A 21,631-nucleotide genomic window follows, 5' to 3' on the forward strand; every position below is an offset into this window, starting at 1 on the left:
GTGGCACCCCCATTAGAGACTGCCAGAGGACCGGACAGCATGCCCTCCGATTTGACACACTGAACTCTGTCTGCAAAGTAATTGGTGAACCAGGCAAGGCAGTCATCCGAAAAACCGAGGCTACTGAGTCTGCCGATAAGAATATGGTGATTGACAGAGTCGAAAGCCTTGGCAAGGTCGATGAAGACGGCTGCACAGTACTGTCTTTTATCGATGGCGGTTATGATATCGTTTAGTACCTTGAGTGTGGCTGAGGTGCACCCGTGACCGGCTCGGAAACCAGATTGCACAGCGGAGAAGGTACGGTGGGATTCGAGATGGTCAGTGACCTGTTTGTTGACTTGGCTTTCGAAGACCTTAGATAGGCAGGGCAGGATGGATATAGGTCTGTAACAGTTCTACGGTCTCCACCTGTCTCCCCTAAACATCCCCAAAGCCATCTAACTCCTACAGATAACCATTAACTTTGATGTAAAAACTATTCTCTACCATCCCTCGGATACCATACTTCTGATCTATCATGTATCTGGTATAGCAACGTTCAAAGTTTACCCAGAATCCAACAGTTTTATTTATGCACAGTGTACAAGAGGGTGAAATACAATGTGGGGGATACATTACGTACATTGTACATTCCTTGCTCAAGAGATAGTGTATAAAAAAAATTTGTCACTCTTCTGTTGTCAAAATAAATACACATCCTTAAATGTTACTATATTTCACCTCATAGGGTTAGGTGATATACTGGCTAGGCTATAGTGTCTGGTTCTGGAGGTTGAGGTCTTACTGTACAAATAAAACACTGTCTCTCTGAGAGAGTAGCCCTTATCCATAACTTGGTTATTGTTGATGCGCCAGTACTAGTTACCTTCGACAACTTATAGATGGCTGTTTGTCCATGTGAAGGCAGCATTCGGGTTGTAGGATGCACCAGAGAAGAGATGGGTTTTGGATGCGTGCTGGAGTCCATTGCCCCAGCTTCAGCAACTGCCAATACTGAGAACACTAAGGCATAGAATGAAAGGTAACTATTATCTGGTCGCTACATCCCACTCATTCCGAAATGGTTTAGACTAGAGGGTATATTACATGTTCACATATTATCCCCAAAACATTGTTTGTTTATTTGCACCTTACCTTGAATAATATCACTTTGTTATTCCAGTTAAAGTACAAGGCTGAATTGACTGACGACTCCTATGTATAGGTAGAACAATGTTGGTAATGACAACGAAGTTGGCAAGACAGCACAAACTGATTTGGGACCAGGCTAGGAATAGTGTGAGTCAGGGCAAAAAGGTAAACTTTTTAGGAAGTAGGACTTATTGGTCCTCTAAGAGTAAACAGCTGCATTGAGGCTCCCTGGTAGATCCTTCCACAGCACAGAGATCATGATGGGTGTGTTGTAGCCAGTAGTGTCAGACACTGTCCACACATACTAACCAGCTGAAGATGTGTGTCTTGCAAAAAGGACCTGGGTGTTGGATAAATATCAGACAAACAACCACTTGTAAATACTGTATATCCAAAGGAAAGCACTGTGCTATTTTGCAGTTTCACATATAGTTTACATTCTGTTTTGTATGACAGACATGGGGATAAAATCTTTACGGTACCTACCTAACATAATTGCATCCATGGTACCCTTGTAAGAATGTGGTGGACCTGCCTCTAGGATTGGATGATTTGGCTTTCTGTATACTGTGGGACGATTGGCTGGTCTTCCCTAAAGGAGAACAGAAGAGGCAAAGGTTTCAAACACATAACGTCTTGAACGGGTCTTTATCATCTACACTAACACTTGTTTTTAAACCACTCCACAAATTTCTTGTTAACAAACTATAGTTGGCTAGTCGTTTAGGATATCTACTTTGTGCATGACACAAGTCATTTTTCCAAATATTGTTTACAGACAGATTATCTCACTGTATCATAATTTCAGTGGGACAGAAGATTACATACACTAAGTTGACTGGGCTTTTAAACAGCTTGGAAAATTCCATAAAATTATGTAGCTTTAGAAGCTTCTGATAGGCTAATTGACACCATTTGAGTCAATTGGAGGTGTACCTGCGGATGTATTTCAAGGACGACCTTCAAACTCAGTGCCTCTTTTCTTGACATCATGGGAAAATCAAAAGAAATCAGCCAAGACCTCAGAAGAAAATTGTAGACCTCCACAAGTCTAGTTCATCCTTGGGAGCAATTTCCAAATGTCTGAAGGCACCACAATAGTGCAAACAATAGAAACAATCTAGCTGGTCTGTCATAATATAATAGAGACAGTAGATCTAGCTGGTCTGTCATAATATAATAGAGGCAGTAGATCTAGCTGGTCTGTCATAATATAATAGAGGCAGTAGATCTAGCTGGTCTGTCATAATATAATAGAGACAGTAGATCTAGCTGGTCTGTCATAATATAATAGAGACAGTAGATCTAGCTGGTCTGTCATAATATAATAGAGGCAGTAGATCTAGCTGGTCTGTCATAATATAATAGAGACAGTAGATCTAGCTGGTCTGTCATAATATAATAGAGGCAGTAGATCTAGCTGGTCTGTCATAATATAATAGAGACAGTAGATCTAGCTGGTCTGTCATAATATAATAGAGGCAGTAGATCTAGCTGGTCTGTCATAATATAATAGAGACAGTAGATCTAGCTGGTCTGTCATAATATAATAGAGGCAGTAGATCTAGCTGATCCGTCATAATATAATAGAGACAGTAGATCTAGCTGGTCTGTCATAATATAATAGAGGCAGTAGATCTAGCTGGTCTGTCATAATATAATAGAGACAGTAGATCTAGCTGATCTGTCATAATATAATAGAGACAGTAGATCTAGCTGGTCTGTCATAATATAATAGAGGCAGTAGATCTAGCTGGTCTGTCATAATATAATAGAGACAGTAGATCTAGCTGATCAGTCATAATATAATAGAGACAGTAGATCTAGCTGGTCTGTCATAATATAATAGAGACAGTAGATCTAGCTGATCTGTCATGTTATAATAGAGACAGTAGATCTAGCTGGTCTGTCATAATACAATAGAGACACAAGTATAAACAAGTATAAACAAATATAAACACCATGAGACCACAATAGTACAAACAATAGTAGACAAGTATAAACACCATGGGACCACACAGCCATCATACCGCTCAGGAAGGAGATGTGTTCTGTCTCCTAGAGATGGACGTACTTTGGTGCAAAAAGTGCAAATCAATCGCAGAACAACAGAAAAGGAACTTGTGAAGATGCTGGAGGAAACAGGTACAAAAGTATCTATATCCACAGTAAACCGAGTCCTATATCGACATATCCTGAAAGGCCTCTCAGCAAGGAAGAAGCCACTGCTCCAAATCCGCCATAAAAAAGCCAGACTACGTTTAGCAACTGCACATGGGGACAAAGATCGTACTTTTTGGAGAAATGTCCTCTGGTCTGATGAAACAAACATAGAACTGTTTGGCCATAATGACCATTGTTATGTTTGGAGGATTAAGGGTGAGGCTTGCAATCCGAAGAACACCATCCCAACCATGAAACACCGGGGTGGCAGCATCATGTTGTGGGGGTGCTTTGCTGCAGGAGGGACTGGTGCACTTCACAAAATAGATGGCATCTTGATGATGGAAAATGATGTGGATATATTGAAGCAACATCTCAAGACATCAGTGTGAAAGCTTGGTCGCAAATGGGTCATGACCCCAAGCATACTTCCAAAGTTGTGGCAAAATGGCTTAAGGACAACAAAGTCAAGGTATTGGAGTGGCCATCACAAAGCCCTGATGTCAATCCTATAGAAAATTTGTGGGCAGAACTGAAAAAGCATGTGCGAGCAAGGAGGCCTACAAACCTGACTCAGTTACACCAGCTCTGTCAGGAGGAATTGCCAAAATTCACCCAACTTATTGTGGGAAGCTTGTGGAAGGCTACCCAAAACATTTGACCCAAGTTAAACAATTTAAAGGCAATGCTACAAAATGCTAATTGAGTGTATGTAAACTTCTGACCCACTGGGAATGTGATGAAAGAAATAAAAGCTGAAATAAATCACTCTCTACTATTATACTGACATTTCACATTCTTAAAATAAAGTGGTGATCCTAAATGACCTAAAACAGGGAATTTTTACTAGGATTAAATGTCAGGAATTGTGAAAAACTATGTTTAAATGTATTTGGCTAAGATGTATGTAAACTTCTGACTTCAACTGTACATACAACATCCACAGAAAATCAAAGTCTTACTACAGAATTATTTGATGTTTTATCAGATATTGATCACATAATCTGTATTAACAAAATAAATAATCATCCAGCCCTAAACACAAAGAGCTTGGATTCCAGAGATGACATCAGGATTTAGTTTGAAGTTGGCATGATATCCAGGGTAAACGGGGCGCAGTAGAGCCTTGTGAGAGTGACCCAGGCCAAGGACCTGACCAATCTCATGGGCTGCTACAATCCTCAGTTCATGGCCAGAAGACTTCCCCTCTGTCCACTACTTGTCTTTGTCAAAATGCACAATTTTTTATTTCACCTTTATTTAACCAGGTAGGCAAGTTGAGAACAAGTTCTCATTTACAATTGCGACAATGCCTGACTCCCCTTAATGACAGAGGATTGTTACAGACAGGTGAAAATACAGATGATATCACATTCAGATGCATATACAGCAGATCGTCTACATCAGACTCATGTCATGCCATTTCAGTTGAGATCTGAAAAGCCTTCTTTCACACATCCAAACTGCAGTGGCAGTTGTACGCCTATGGCGCACTCTGACTCTCACCTGGTCTGTCGAATGGCACTGGACAAGATCATGGTTATGAAACACATTTTGATGTCTGCTCTTCACAGAACCAACACCTCCTAGAAATTCAGGGGTGACATCTTACTTCAGTACCTAAACACAGACCGTATGGCCGCACATGTTTTTGCCAGACCCATATCTGGGTTGTAGCTATAGATGCAGTAGGTCAGCATTATCTTACACCAAGTAGAACCTGTGGAAATGGGCATTAGTTAAATATAGCAGTCAAAAATAGTTGTAAAGCTAAAACATTTATGGCAAGGCTTTGTTTTACCCTTAGTTGATTGTGTGGGCATATTTTCAAGTCAAGATTATTTAACAATGAATCCGGAAGAGAATAAATGAAGTGACCCACCCATGACTTGATATTTGAGGGATTTGTCATTGAAGGAGATCTCAAAGTTTGTTTCATCATTGCCAATGTGGCCTTATTAAGTGTTGCTGAGACGGCTAAGTTAGTTGCCTTCTGGAAGGTTCCAAAGGTTCTTATAGTTAAACACATATGTAGTATATTGAGTATGTAAGACTGCCAAGCTGAAGGACAGCTTAAAGCACAAGAGAAGAGAGAACATGCTACGAAGTGTGATTTTTGGTGGTTACCTCAGTGCCCCTGTCATTTCCTAAATCTGATCAACTTGGCTCATACTATTATTCAGTGGGATGTGCAGGTAGCCATAGTTCCTTAAATAGACCTAAGGAGATGTGGCACTGGCAGACATGCTAACATTAACAGTATTAGTAGGTACATGTTTGGCATGACAACAAACGAACACAAAGAGGAGTTGGCTAAAGCTCAGACCGGGCTGTTTAGTAAATAATGAATTGCAGCAGTTCTCATTGATAATCTATTATATGGGACATTCTTACCATGGCTTCCATGAGTTCCTCCCTGTTCAAGGCAATGGATGACACTTGTCAGCGAGACAAGAAACAGCATGTACAGTCGTGGCCAAAAGTTTTGAGAATGACACAAATATTAAGTTTCACAAAGTCTGCTGCCTCAGTTTGTATGATGGCAATTTGCATATACTCCAGAATGTTATGAAGAGTGATCAGATGAATTGCAATTAATTGCAAAGTCCCTCTTTGCCATGCAAATGAACTGGATCCCCCAAAAAACATTTCAGCCCTGCCACAAGAGGACCAGCTGACATCATGTCAGTGATTCTCTCGTTAACACAGGTGTGAGCGTTGACGAGGACAAGGCTGGAGACAACTCTGTCATGCTGATTGAATTCGAATAACAGACTGGAAGCTTCAAAAGGAGGGTGGTGCTTGGAAACATTGTTCTTCCTCTGTCAACCATGGTTACCTGCAAGGAAACACGTGCCGTCATCATTGCTTTGCACAAAAAGTGCTTCACAGGCAAGGATATTGCTGCCAGTAAGATTGCACCTAAATCAACCATTTATAGGATCATCAAGAACTTCAAGGAGAGCAGTTCAATTGTTTTGAAGAAGGCTTCAGGGCACCCAAGAAAGTCCAGCAAGCGCCAGGACCGTCTCCTAAAGTTGATTCAGCTGCGGGATTGGGGCACCACCAGTACAGAGCTTGCTCAGAAATGGCAGCAGGCAGGTGTGAGTGCATCTACACGCACAGTGAGGCGAATACTTTTGGAGGATGGCCTGGTGTCAAAAAGGGAAGCAAAGAAGCCACTTCTCTCCAGGAAAAACACCAGGGACAGACTGGTATTCTGCAAAAGGTACAGGGATTGGACTGCTGAGGACTGAAGTAAAGTCCTTTTCTCTGATGAATCCCCTTTCCGATTGTTTGGGGGATCCGGAAAAAAGCTTGTCCGGAGAAGACAAAGTGAGCGCTACCATCAGTCCTGTGTCATGCCAACAGTGAAGCATCCTGAGACCATTCATGTGTGGGGTTGCTTTTCAGCCAAGGGAGTGGGCTCACTCACAATTTTGCCTAAGAACACAGCCATGAATAAAGAATGATACCAACACATCCTCCGAGATCAACTTCTCTCAACCATCCAGGAACAGTTTGGTGACGAACAATGCATTTTCCAGTATGATAGAGCACCTTGCCATAAGGCAAAAGTGATAACTAATTGGCTCGTGGAACAAAACATTGATATTTTGGGTCCATGGCCAGGAAACTCCCCAGACCTTAATCCCATTGAGAACTTGTGGTCAATCCTCAAGAGGCAGGTGGACAAACAAAACCCCACAAATTCTGACAAACTCCAAGCATTAATTATGCAAGAATGGGCTGCCATCAGTCAGGATGTGGCCCAGAAGTTAATTGACAGCATGCCAGGGCGGATTGCAGAGGTCTTGAAAAAGAAGGGTCAACACTGCAAATATTGACTCTTTGCATCTACTTCATGTAATTGTCAATAAAAGCCTTTGACACTTATGAATTGCTTGAAATTATACTTCAGTATTCCATAGTAACATCTGACAAAAATATCTAAAGACACTGAGGCAGCAGACTTAGTGAAAATTAATATTTGTGTCATTCTCAAAACTTTTGGCCACGACTGTACTCCATCTAATAATCCGTTTTAAGATATTGATGTTTTCAAGTACTGTATCTATTTGTCTATTTCTTATTTCTTCAGTGAGATACAGTGTGATGAAAATAAAGAACTCTATCCAATAAAATCCAATAAAATAATAAATAAAATAAAAATAATCCAATAAATATTTCAGGTATATTTTATCCATCTAGAGGAGTCTTCTAAGCCTAGTTCATAATTTTCATTCTGTTGGTCCGGGTCTCATAACGTTCTATGGAACTGGTAGTTTATGGTTTCACATAGTTTTATATCATTGTCTGCCCACTGGGACCTGTTTCCAACCACATAATAAAACATTAGAGGAATGCATTCTTGGATTAGTTTAGAGCAAATAAATACACCAGACACCGACAGCAACTCATAAAGTACACAGCCCACTTACACGGCAACTTACAACTATCCCAAAAGCTGTCAACGAATTAAATTGCCACTAATATCCCAGATCACATCAGAGGAACACAAAATACTTAGGTCAATATAACTAACAACTTTTAAAGGTCTATTCTTGGTCAGTTTAAATGACAATTGAGACAGGGTTACAATACAGATGGTGTATTCAATGCACCTTATATTGCATAATTAATGAACAATGAAACAGTGATTCACTACTAGGGAAAGACAGTGAAGGATTTACTAAATATATCACTGAAGTTGCTCAATCAAGATTTGTGTTTGTTTCTACATTTCTCTAGATAAATATGTAGTCCGAGATAAAACCTAATCCTCCAGTAATGTAAAGTTTTACAACTGTCCTATGAGAAAAAAACAACTAACCACATTTCCGTTCTGAGACAACCGTTAATTAGTATGCTTATATATAAGATCCATTAATTTAACACGTCAATGTCACATTTTTGCCTCTTGATGTCACCAGGGCAAGTTTTTCAAATTGTTTAATCTGGTTCAGAATGATCTGGATTCTGTAATCCTCGTTTTTGCAATGCAAGATCAGATTGATCTAGCTGTTTTTGAGACGGTTTTTCAGCAAATAACCAGATAGGATCATTCTGATTCAGATAACACAATATCAAGATCACACAATCCGGCATTTCAGGCCTACACCTTGCCATCTACTGGACAGGCTATGGTACTACTTCAACACTGTCATAATGAAACATATGAGTAAGGGAAGGGAAAGTGGGATAGCTAGTCAGTTGTACAACTGAATGCATTCAACTGAAATGTGTCTTCCGCATTTAACCCAACCTGAGTAAACTATATATTAATAAAAGGTACCTAGATTAAAAATTGTCTGCATATCACATAAGTACATGCATTTATTTGACACTTCTCAATATAACAACTGACCACATTACTTTAAGACAACCAATTTAACATTACCTTTGGGTTTCAGATGCAAAATAGCTTTTTAAACCTTGTCACCTTAGTTATACTGAACAAAAATATAAACGCAACAATTTCAAAGATTTTGTTGAGTTACAGTTCATAAGGATTTAAATTTAAATAATTTAAATAATTTAATTTGGCCCTAATCTATGGATTTCACATGACTGGGCAGGGGCACCTCTATGGGTGGGCCTGGGAGGGCATAGGCCCATCATCTTGGGAGCCAGGCCCACCCACTGGGGAGCAAGGCCCAGCCAATCAAACATAAATAGTCCTCAGCACCCCCTCTGATTATTCCGCAGGTGAAGTAGCCAGATGTGGAGGTCCTGGGCTGGCATGGTTACAACTGTTCTGCGGTTGTGAGGCTGGTTGGACATACTGCCAAATTCTCTAAAACAACATTAGTCGAGAAATCAACATTCAATTCTCTGGCAACAGCTCTGGTGGACATTCCTTGCAGTGACCATGCCAATTGCACGCTCCCTCAAAACTTGAGACATCTCCGGCATTGTGTTGTGTGACAAAACTGCACATTTTAGTGGCCTTTCAATGTCCCCAGGACAAGGTGCACTTGTGTAATGGTCATGCTGTTTAATCAGCTTCTTGATATGCCACCCTGTCAGGTGAATGGATTATCATGACAAAAGATAAAACGCTCACTAACAGGGATGTAAACAAATGTGTACACAAAATTAGAGAGAAATAATCTTTTTGTGCATATGGAAAACTTCTGAGATGTTTTATTTCAGCTCAAGAAACGGGACCGGCACTTTACATGCTGCATTTATATTTTTGTTCAGTTTACATTAAAATGTCTTGGTTTTAGTGCCATTCACCTTTCTAGAACCACCCTTCCAGTGAGATCAAGATAATCCGGAATTTCAGCATCAAAACTATCCAAATCGCCTTTGAAAAACGACATTTAATCGTGATTAAAAGGTCAGATTGGATAACCAAATCTGAATCCCTACAGAGGACCAGAATCACATTCTAACATTTAATCATATCTGATTGCCGAAATCAGATAAAAAAACAGCACAATCCTCTCTATCCCCTGTAATCACAAGGATTTACATTATTAGTTGTTTACAATGTTGTAAACCATGAACCCCTTCATTATGTACACAAATTCAAACTGTATTTGAAAATATGTATCATTTCAGTACAGAGATGGGTCAACAAACAGGTATTCTTTTCAATAGGGGATTTTTGTATCTTTAATGCAATTAACTAATATATTCTATGCTATTCTTGACAGATAAAGATAAAAAAAAGATACAAAATGCACAAACATACTAAGTACACAAATAAATGCTATTACAACTATAATTGAATGGCTAATAAGTTCATAGCCAAGCATAAGGAATCAGTTCAATTGTTTTAAAAGTACATTTTAAATGAAGAGAAAACACCTGGCTGGCTCATTGTTGTTCAGTAATTGGTTTTGGACAAAGTGTGGGAAAAGCATGATCGCTTATTGTCACTTATTGGGTTTATGTACACTTGATATTCCAAAAGCCAAAGTTCATGTTCATTGGCTGTCTGATATCAACAAATATCCAGAAACTGTTCAAGGGAAGCTCAGCAACGCAGCTGTAAATGTCCATTTCTTTTAGAACTGGGTGTTTGTATTTTTGAACAGTCTAACTTCCACAACTGGTTTGCTGCCCATTTTTACAACATTTTCTATCTCATGAATCCTCCTCAAGCTGCAGTAACTCGTCCTGTAAGGCTTTGGCCCTTCCAAGCTTCTCCTGCTGCTCTTTTGTAGCTTGCTTGATTTCCCCAGAGTCCAGTTTCTGCTGCAGATCCTCAACCTGCCTCAGCTTCTTTTTTATGTTCTTGATCTTCTTGGCCTTTTCTGCTGTTGCAGATGAAGGGTCATTAGTAGCTGGGTTAGATGCAGGCGTCACACTGTCACCGTCCTCGGCAAACGTCATAGTCTCAACAGCATTTGTTAGTGATTCCACATTGCTATCCGGGCCTTGCTGCTTGCGCTTTTCCTTGCGTTTCATGTTTCGCTTGGCTGTCTTGGAGAGCCCAGCTGTCTCGTTCTCTGCAATGCCGGGGATCCCCTGCTGCTGCCTTGCCTGGGCCGCATTGTCGGGGCTCATACCTGGTGGCAGATCGGGCTTGCCCTTGAAGAATTTAACAAATTTATTCTCGTAGCTGAAAGCAAAGAGGAAATGAGGAAACAACCCATCTACAGCAAAGGCTTCTAACAAAATCCATATAAAAGGATGACTTGGTACAGAACCAGTCAAAAGTTTGGACACACCTACTCGTTCAAGGGTTTTTCTTTATTTGTACTATTTTCTACATTGCAGAATAATAGTGAAGACATCAAAACAATGAAATAACACATATGGAATCATGTAGTAACCAAAGAAGTGTTAAACAAATCATAAATATATTTTACATTTGAGATTCTTCAAAGTAGCCACCCTTTGCCTTAATGACAGCTTTGCACACTCTTGGCATTCTCTCAACCAGCTTCATGAGGTAGTCACCTGGAATGCATTGCAATTAACAGGTGTGCCTTGTTAAAAGTTAATTTGTGGCATTTAAAATACAACAGGTGTAGACTTTATAGTGAAATGCTTACTTACCTAACCAACTGTGCAAAAAAGGTATTAGGTAAAAAAAGGTAACTAAAGAAATAAAAACAACAGTAAAAAAGTACAGTACAGGCACTGGTTAGTCGGGCTGATTGAGGTAGTATGTACATATGGTTAAAGTGACTATGCATATATGATAAACAGAGTAGCAGCAGTGTAAAAGAGGGGTTGGGGGGGCACACAATGCAAATAGTCCAGGTAGCCATTTGATTACCAGTTCAGGAGTCTTATGGCTTGGGGATAAAAACTATTGAGAAGCTTTTTGTCGTAGACTTGGCACTCCGGTACTGGTTGCCATGCGGTAGTAGAGAGAACAGTCTATGACTGGGGTGGCTGGGGTCTTTAACAATTTTTAGGGCCTTCCTCTGGAGGGGACTGAGCATGCACCCCTGTGGAGCTCCAATGTTGAGGATCAGCGTGGCAGATGTGTTGCTACCTACCCTCACCACCTGGGGGCAGCCCGTCAGGAAGTCCAGGATCCAGTTGCAGAGGGAGGTGTTTAGTCCCAGGATCCTTAGCTTAGTGATGAGCTTTGAGGATACTATGGTGTTGAACGCTGAGCTATAGTCAATAAACAGCATTCTCACGTAGGTGTTCCTTTTGTCCAGGTGGGAAAGGGTAGTGTGGAGTACAAGATATTGCATCATCTGTGGATCTGTTTGGGCGGTATGCAAATTGGAGTGGGTATAGGGTTTCTGGGATAATGGTGTTGATGTGAGCCATTACCAGCCTTTCAAAGCACTTAATGGCTACGGACGTGAGTGGTATGGGTCTGTAGTCATTTAGGCAGGTTGCCTTTGTGTTCTTGGGCACAGGGACTATGGTGGTCTGCTTGAAACATGTTGGTATTACAGACTCAATCAGGGACATGCTGAAAATGTCTGTGAAGACACCTGCCAGTTGGTCAGCACATGCCCGGAGCACACGTTCTGGTAATCCGTCTGGCCCTGCAGCCTTGTGAATGTTAACCTGTTTAAAAGGTCTTACTCACGTCGGCTACAGAGAGCATGATTACACAGTCGTCCGGAAGAGCTGATGCTCTCATGCATGCCTCAGTGTTGCTTGCCTCGAAGCGAGCATAGAAGAGATTTAGCTCGTTTGGTAGGCTCGTGTCACTCTGCAGCTCACGGCTGTGCTTCCCTTTGCTGCTGCAGAGGATAAATGCATTACAGTTACCAGCCTCAGAAATTGCAGCCCAAGTAAATGCTTCACAGAGTACAAGTAACAGACACCTCCACATAAACTGTTCAAAACAGACTGTGTGAATCAGGCCTTCATGGTTGAATTGCTGCAAAGAAACCACTACTAAAGAACACCAATAATAAGAAGAGACTTGCTTGGGCCAAGAGACACAAACAATTGACATTAGACTGTTGTTAATCTGTCCTTTGGTCTGATGAGACCTAATTTGATATTTTTGGTTCCAACTGCTGTGACTTTGTGAGACGCAGAGCAGGTTAACGGATGATCTCCGCATGCGTGTTTCCTTCCGTGAAGTGAGGAGGAGATGTGATGATGCTTTGCTGGTGACACTGTCAGTGATTTATTTAGAATTCAAGGCACACTTAACCAGCATGGCTACCACAGCATTCTCCAGCGATACGCCATCCCATCTGGTTTGCTGCATCAGATGACCTGGCCTCCACAATCACCTGACCTCAACACAATTGAGATGGTTTGGGATGAGTTGGACTGCAGAGTAAAGGAAAAGTAGCCAACAAGTGCTCAGCATATGTGGGAACTCCATCAAGACTGTTGGAAATGCATTACATGTGAAGCTGGTTGAGAGAATGCCAAGAGTGTGCAAAGCTGTGTCATGACTCCCCTGGTCGAGGATCAAAGGCCTCAGATCAGCTTGGTAAATAGCTGACAACAACCAGACCCTCTTAGCCACAGAAGGGGGAGGGGGGGGTTGAAACCTTATCACTCAGTCATAAATTAGGCAGGAGGGGAATCTCTCCCTTTGCTCCTCAGTATTGGGAAAGGAATTCCTTTGTTACATAGACATTTTGCCGCACAAAAATATAACACCCAAAGAGTGAACTTTGGAACAATATTTATTAGACTAGATAGTAATGATAAGAATGGTCCATGGGGATCTAAAGAATAATCCTGTCACATTGTTTATTATTTTGTGATGTTATTAAAAACGGTATGAACCAAATACTATAACTTAGGAAGGACATTCTAGCCATCCAATATGATAATAGAATATGATGAATGACGAAACTCTTCATTAAGATGCTAATGTGATTTTGTTTTTCTAATGAGATAATGGTTTTTCATGTCCGTTGAACATTAACTAAGCCAAGCCCCTAATGAGGTAGAAGAGTGTCAGTGTGATGGAAACGCCTTTCTGCCCAGAGTGCTTAAAGGGACTCGCTAAGAATTAACATGAGAGCAGCAGACGGCCAGCGTGAGCTGAACAATACAAATGGTTTAAACTCTTAGTCTCAACACGAGGTGAGAAGATAACCTCACCTATCAGACCAGAAAAGCGTGGAGAGTTGGCCACACATTGAAATGGTTAGAAACTCTGAAACAAGTGAAGATAATGACTAGACCAGAACATTTGACAGTCTGCAGCTGTGCATGTAAAGGATCTAGAACTTGACAATCTACCTGTGAAAGGAAAGATTACACCCCATCTCAGACAATCATTGGTGCATCCGAAACAACCACTACAAGCCAGAACTACTAAGCAGATTGTGACCTCTGGTGGACAACCAGAGCGTTACACCCATGCAGCCCCTTCCTCATAGAAGGATTGGTTGGTTCCAACAGAGAGACGAACAAAGACACGTAATTACATTGCATTTATTACCCAAATGGGAGGCAGTTCGTGAGCAAAGCATTATCATTACTTCGAGGGTAGTTCCTAAATGTACGATAAGTTTGACTCTCTGTATGTGTATTCGGTGTTATTATTTAGATAGTAAATAAATAAATACATTTGTGTAGAACTGAATAACCAGAAAAGGCTGGGGTTCTTGCGGATTCAAGCGGTCTGCGATGTTCAGAATGAGACTGATATGAGATAATGATAAATAAGTGACTGTTATTGATGTAAGAGTTATCTACAGTTGAAGTCGGAAGTTTACATACACCTTAGCCAAATCTATTTAAACTCAGTTTTAACAATTCCTGACATTTAATCTTAGTAGAAATTCCCTGTTTTAGGTCAGTTAGGATCACCACTTTATTTTAAGAATGTGAAATGTCAGAATAATAGTAGAGAGAATGATTTATTTCAGCTTTTATTTCTTTCATCACATTCCCAGTGAGTCAGAAGTTTACATACACTCAATTGGTATTTGGTAGCATTGCCAATAAATTGTTTAACTTGGGTCAAATGTTTCAGGTAGCCTTCCACAAGCTTCCCACAATAAGTTGGGTGAATTTAGGCCATTCCTCCTGACAGAGCTGGTGTAACTGAGTCAGGTTTGTAAAGGCCTCCTTGCTCGCACACTATTTTTCAGTTCTGCCCACAAATTCTCTATAAGATTGAGGTCTTTGTGATGGCCACTCCAATACCTTGACTTTGTTGTCCTTAAGCCATTTTTCCACAACTTTGGAAGTATGCATGGGGCCATTGTCCATTTGGAAGACCCATTTGCGACCAAGCTTTATCTTCCTGACTGATGTCTTGAGATGTTGCTTCAATATATCCACATCATTTTCCTACCTCACGATGCCATCTATTTTGTGAAGTGCACCAGTCCCTCCTGCAGCAAAGCACGGTTGGGATGGTGTTCTTCGGATTGCAAGCCTCACCCTTGTTCCTCCAAACATAACAATGGTCGTTAAGGCCAAACAGTTCTATTTTTGTTTCATCAGACCAGAGGACATTTCTCCAAAAAAGTACGATCTTTGTCCCTATGTGCAGTTGCAAACCGTAGTATGGCTTTTTTTGGTGGTTTTGGAGCATTGGCATCTTCCTTGCTGAGAGGCCTTTCAGGTTATGTCGATATAGGACTCGTTTTACTGTGGACATAGATACTTTTGTACCCATTTCCTCCAGCATCTTCACAAGGTCCTTTGCTGTTGTTCTGGGATTGATTTGCAATTTTCGCACCAAAGTACGTTCATCTCTAGGAGACAGAACACAGCTCCTTCCTGAGCGGTATGATGGCTGTGTGGTCCCATGGTGTTTATACTTGCGTACTATTGTTTGTACAGATGAACGTGGTACCTTTGGAAATTGCTCCCAAGGATGAACTAGACTTGTGGAGGTCTTGGCTGATTTCGTTTGATTTTTCCATGATGTCAAGCAAAGAGGCACTGAGTTTGAAGGTCGGCATTGAAATACTTCTACAGGTACATCTCCAATTGACTCAAATGATGTCAATTAGCCTACAGTGGGGCAAAAAAGTAGTTAGTCAGCCACCAATTGTGCAAGTTCTCCCACTTAAAAAGATGAGAGGCCTGTAATTTTCGTCATAGGTACACTAACTATGACAGACAAAATGAGAAAAAAAAATCCGGAAAATCACATTGTAGGATTTTGAATGAATTTATTTGCAAATTATGGTGGAAAATAAGTATTTGGTCACCTACAAACAAGCAAGATTTCTGGCTCTCACAGACCTTTAAGAGTCTCCTCTGTCCTCCACTCGTTACCTGTATAAATGGCACCTGTTTGAACTTGTTGTCAGTATAAAAGACACCTGTCCACAACCTCAAACAGTCACACTCCAAACTCCACTATTGCCAAGACCAAAGAGATGTCAAAGGACACCAGAAACAAAATTGTAGACCTGAACCAAGCTGGGAAGACTGAATCTGCAATAGGTAAGCAGCTTGGTTTGAAGAAATCAACTGTGGGAGCAATTATTAGGAAATGGAAGACATACAAGACCACTGATAATCTCCCTCGATCTGGGGCTCCACGCAAGATCTCACCCCGTGGGGTCAAAATGATCACAAATAAAATAATTTACCTTTGAAGAACTTCGGATGTTTTCAATGACGAGACTCTTAATTAGATAGCAAATGTTCATTTTTCCCAAAAAGATTATTTGTGTAGACGAAATAGCTCCGTTTTGTTCATCACGTTTGGCTAAGAAAAATACCGGAAAATGCATAATATAGCTCCATAATATCGACAGAAACATGGCAAACGTTGTTTAGAATCAATCCTCAAGGTGTTTTTCACATATCTATTCGATAATCTATCAGTGGTTGGCGTGTCATCAGAAGCAAACGGAAAAATACTGCAGCTGGAGATTGCGCAATAATTGCAACGGAGGACACCAAGCGACCACCTGGTAGATGTAGTCTCTTGTGGTCAATCTTCCAATGATATGCCTACAAATACGTCACTGCGTCGCTGCAGACACCTTGGGGAAAACGTGGAAAACATAAGCTGACTCCTAGCTCCTCCACAGCCATATAAGGAGTCATTGCCATGAGGCGGTTTTAGAAAATGCGGCACTTCCTGATTGGATTTTTATCTGGGTTTTTTCTGTAACATCAGTTCTGTGGCACTCACAGACAATATCTTTGCAGTTTTGGAAACGTCAGAGTGTTTTCTTTCCAAAGATGTCAATTATATGCATAGTCAAGCATCTTTTCGTGACAAAATATCTTGTTTAAAACGGGAACGTTTTTCATCCAAAAATTTAAATAGCGCCCCCTATATCGAAGAAGTTAAGCCAGTACATGTCCAGGCCCGTCTGAAGTTTGCTAGAGAGCATTTGGATGATCCAGAATAAGATTGGGAGAATGTCATATGATCAGATGAAACCAAAATAGAACTTTTTGGTAAAAACTCAACTTGTCGTGTTTGGAGGACAAAGAATGCTGAGTTGCATCCAAAGAACACCATACCTACTGTGAAGCATGGGGGTGGAAACATCATGCTTTGGGGCTGTTTTTCTGCAAAGGGACCAGGACGACTGATCCGTATAAAGGAAAGAATGAATGGGGCCATGTATCGTGAGATTTTGAGTGAAAACCTCCTTCCATCAGCAAGGGCATTGAAGATGAAACATGGCTGGGTCTTTCAGCATGACAATGATCCCAAACACACCGCCCGGGCAACGAAGGAGTGGCTTCGTAAGAAGCAAGGTCCTTCAAGGTCCTGGAGTGGCCTAGACAGTCTCCAGATCTCAACCCCATAGAAAATCTTTGGAGGGAGTTGAAAGTCCGTGTTGCCCAGCAACAGCCCCAAAACATCACTGCTCTAGAGGAGATCTGCATGGAGGAATGGGCCAAAAAAAACAGCAACAGTGTGTGAAAACCTTGTGAAGACTTACAGAAAACGTTTGACCTCTGTCATTGCCAACAAAGGGTATATAACAAAGTATTGAGATAAACTTTTGTCATTGATCAAATACTTATTTTCCACCATAATCTGCAAATAAATTCATTAAAAAGCCTACAATGTGATTTTCTGTTTTGTTTTATTGCTCATTTTGTCTGACATAGTTGAAGTGTACCTATGATGAAAATTACAGGCCTCTCTCGTCTTTTTAAGTGGGAGAACTTGCACAATCGGTGGCTTACTAAATACTTTATTGCCCCACTGTATCAGAAGCTTCTAAAGCCATGACATAATTTTCTGGAATTTTCCAAGCTGTTTAAAGGCACAGTCCACTTAGAGTATGTAAACTTCTGACCCACTGGAGTTGTGATACAGTGAATTATAAGTGAAATAATCTGTCTGTAAACAATTGTTGGAAAAATTGCTTGTGTCATGCACAAAGTAGGCGCCTTAACCGACTTGCAAAAACTATAGTTTGCTAACAAGAAATGTGTGGAGTGGTTGAAAAACAATTTTTAATGACGCCAACCTAAGTGTATGTAAACTTCCGACTTCAACTGTATATATCTTTAGAGTTTAATTCGGGAAATGGTAACTCGTTAAACAACTTTTCCTGTGGTGCCCCAAATTCCTAATGAGTTAATTGTTAAATGATTCGTTTAAAATCGGGTGACAATTAAACGTAGTTAGTTTTTCGATAAATAAGTCATCACATTACTGAAAGTCACTTCACAACAGCTGTCATCAAGGCAAAGGGTGGCTACTTTGAAAAATCTAAAATATGTATTTGTTATAACACTTTTTTGGTTACTACATGATTCCATGTGTTATTTCATAGTTTTTTCTTCACTATTATTCTACAATGTAGAAAATAGTAAAAAATTAAGTAGAAACCTTGAATGAGTAGGTGTGTCCAAACTTTTGACTGGTACTGTAACTTTGTTAGGAAGCATTACTTACACAGGGACCTCTTCCTGAGGGGTATAACCATCCTTCACTCTACGAGGCTTCCTCCAGGTTCCATCAGGTCGCTGTGTAGCAGCAATGTATTTCCCTATAACAGGAGGAGCAAACATGAGCAAATATTATAAATTCACTGAAAACAATGCATTTATTTTGAACCAATGTTTTGTTTAGCTGGTAGACTCTTGCTTGCTAAAACATTGCCCTGTGTGTATGTTACAACAATACACTACTCACTATACTACAGTGCATTTTGAGAGTTAGGAACTATAAGGTTCAATCTGCATTTGTCAAAATTGAGTTAATGACATAGCCCTGTTCTGTTCAATGTTCTCTACCTATATAGTAGTCTAAATACCCCGATTCACATTGTTAAGTTCACGGATAACTGACAACCATCAAATCAATGAGGGTCCAGAACTTTGAAGCAAATTATCAATCATTTTTTTGCAGATAGAACCTTATAGTCCAAAGCAAGCTCTCGATTTGCCACATTTGCATCAGCAGTAGCATGAACAGTACAGAGAACAATTTAATAGAAGTTTATGTTTTATAGTCGTTATTAAATAGGTAACGTTAGCTAGCTAGCCCGTGTACATTTGTCAAGCCATCTAGCTACTGTATGTTAATAGGGGGCAATTCCACAGTAACAGAGTGATGCTGAGACAGATCTCAAGTAGGCTAATGCGATTAGCATGAGGTTATAAGTAACAAGAACATTTCCCAGGACATAGACATATCTGATATTGGCAGAAAGCTTAAACTCTTGTTAATCTAACTGCACTGTCCAATTTACAGTAGCTATTACAGTGAAAGAATAGCATGCCATTGGTTGAGGAGAGTACACAATTTTGAACATTTAAAGCTATTAATAAACAAACTAGGCACATTTGGGCAGTATTGATACAAAACAGAAATGCAATGGTTCATTGAATCAGTCTGAAACGTTGCACATACACTGCTGCCATCTAGAGGCCAAAATCTAAATTGCACCTGGGTTGGAATAATACATTATTTCCTTTCTCTTGCATTTCAAAGATGGTACAAAAAAAATACAAAACAGTTTTTTTTCTTCTTTGTATTATCTTTTACCAGGTCTAATGTGTTATATTCTCCTACATTCATTTCACATTTCCACAAACGTGTTTCCTTTCAAATGATACCAAGAATATGCATATCCTTTCTTCAGAACCTGAGCTACAGGCAGTTTGATTTGCGTATGTCATTTTAGAAGAAAATTGAAAAAAAGGGGTCGATCCTTAAGAGGATCTATGCACAAGGACTACTTCTATCAAAAACCAAAGTTAAACAAACCATACAACTCTATGAACAAGGATTACTTTTAAAACATTTCCACCATACATTTTACCAAAACACATTTACTTTAACAGTGCATATCAAAAGTTTGATAACAGAATAACGGTTTGTACTGTTTGTGCCTTCATACTGTTAACAAATGTAATATCTGCACGGTTCTTCAAGTAGCGTTAAAATATGTTTTTGTAAATAAAAAGGGGAACATTTTCAAAGTAGTCCTTGGGCATAGTGATTTCATTAACTTAGCATTCATTTGTTTTTGTTTGACATACATTTTAAAGTAAAAAAACGGAGTTTCGTTATCACTCTGTTACCATGGAATTACCCATTATTTATAAGCGTAAACTAGCTACCTAGCGTCTTTGCTAGCTAATGTATTTCAAATTAGCCACTTGCTGCTGCTGGTACTACTAGTTAGTTATCTAACAAACACATTTTGCCCCCATCTTGGCTAGCCAACATAATCAGGTATCATATCGAACTAGTTTGTTAACACAGAGATAGCTACTAGCTAACTAGAAATATTAGCTAATACGCTAGCTATCTAGCGCTAGTGTAGTGTGTTGTGTTTTAGCTAGTAACTGGTTAGCCAGCACAGAATAAGTCGCGCTGGAACAATTTGTTTACTCCCCAAAACGAACGTCGTGGGGTTACTTTTCTGGGGTAGCTACGGGTTATTCATGCTAAACTGTGTGTTCATTCTCAAACTTCACCAATATTTAACTGGATGTCTGACTTGAGCCAGCCTTACCAGATTGATCTTCAACATAAGGGGTTGCCATTTTGCTCAATTAACTACTTCCGTTGGCAGGAATGACAGGAAGTGGCGTCATCCTTACTGATAGTTCGTTTTGCATGGCCCAGTGCCCCAGGAGATTAAGGACCAATGGAATGGTCTAAATACCAGACTCCGCTCAACCCGGGCACCAGGCCATGCAAAATGATCCAACCCACAATTTCCACTGCATTTCGTGCTATACGTCAAAGTGGAAGAACTGTCCGATACGCGTACACGTTCATCCGAGAATCACCGCCTGGGACCTCATTCAAACTTCTTCACCGACATGACTATGGTAAATTGATACTTTACTACATAATTTTGCTCAATTTGATTAACGATAACTAACTACCAGGTGGCTGAACCATCGGTCTATTCAAGTCTCGCAACGGAACACACGTACTGTTTAAGAACCTAGCAAACTGAACAAAACGGGGAGGGACCTACCTGAACTTGTCCAATGGGCTTTTCCTTCTCTTGCGCGGGGTCAAATAGCAGGACCTTCTGAAAATGACTGTTTCCTGTTTTTCGCTTGCTGCAGTAATGGCAGTTGTTGTACATTATGGGCAAAGATTGAACAATGAGCTAGCTAGAAAAACAATTTGTTACGGTTGCATCAAAAGTAATTATCCGGTAAAAGAAAATGTAATCGTCAGTTTTCGTTGTTACGGCCATTTTTCTATCGCATACACTGACTAGACGCTAGCTAAGTTAACGTTTGCAAAACTAGCTAGGTAACGTTAGGTAAATATTATAACGAAAAAAAGCTTTGCGTGCTGCCATAAAGCTTAATAAGGCTAAGTATACACAATCAAATATCTATTTTTACTTAAACATTACCGTTAAACATGCTTTATATATATAATATAACCACACTGCTAACATTATGCCTAACATTAAATGAAGACCAAAAGTAAAAATTCATGAAAACCAATATTTTCTTATCTTGCCAATGTTGAATGTGGGCTGGGCTGATCTGTGGTAAC

General features: G+C 40.1%; 1 protein-coding gene across 1 annotated transcript; it reads right to left on the reverse strand.

The window, feature by feature from the left end:
- Positions 1 to 8,598: 8,598 nt before the first annotated feature.
- Positions 8,599 to 21,056, reverse strand: LOC109908195 (partner of Y14 and mago A). Its single transcript, XM_020506742.2, has 3 exons — positions 20,619 to 21,056; positions 18,548 to 18,641; positions 8,599 to 10,873 (listed from the first exon to the last, which is right to left on the reverse strand). Exons 1-3 carry the CDS (start codon positions 20,647 to 20,649, stop codon positions 10,396 to 10,398), a joined length of 603 nt encoding a protein of 200 aa, XP_020362331.1. The 5' UTR covers positions 20,650 to 21,056; the 3' UTR covers positions 8,599 to 10,395.
- Between the last annotated feature and the right edge of the window lie 575 nt (positions 21,057 to 21,631).

This window comes from Oncorhynchus kisutch, linkage group LG17 (assembly GCF_002021735.2).
Source record: "Oncorhynchus kisutch isolate 150728-3 linkage group LG17, Okis_V2, whole genome shotgun sequence".
NCBI lineage: Eukaryota > Metazoa > Chordata > Actinopteri > Salmoniformes > Salmonidae > Oncorhynchus > Oncorhynchus kisutch.

Excerpts from the sequence above, each read along its gene's own strand:
- LOC109908195 (XM_020506742.2), bottom strand. The coding sequence starts at position 20,649 with ATGGCAACCCCTTATGTTGAAGATCAATCTG. Across the intron at positions 18,642-20,618 it reads TTATGTTGAAGATCAATCTG|GGAAATACATTGCTGCTACA; the intron begins GTAAGGCTGGCT and ends CTCCTGTTATAG. Across the intron at positions 10,874-18,547 it reads CCTCAGGAAGAGGTCCCTGT|CTACGAGAATAAATTTGTTA; the intron begins GTAAGTAATGCT and ends CTTTGCTTTCAG.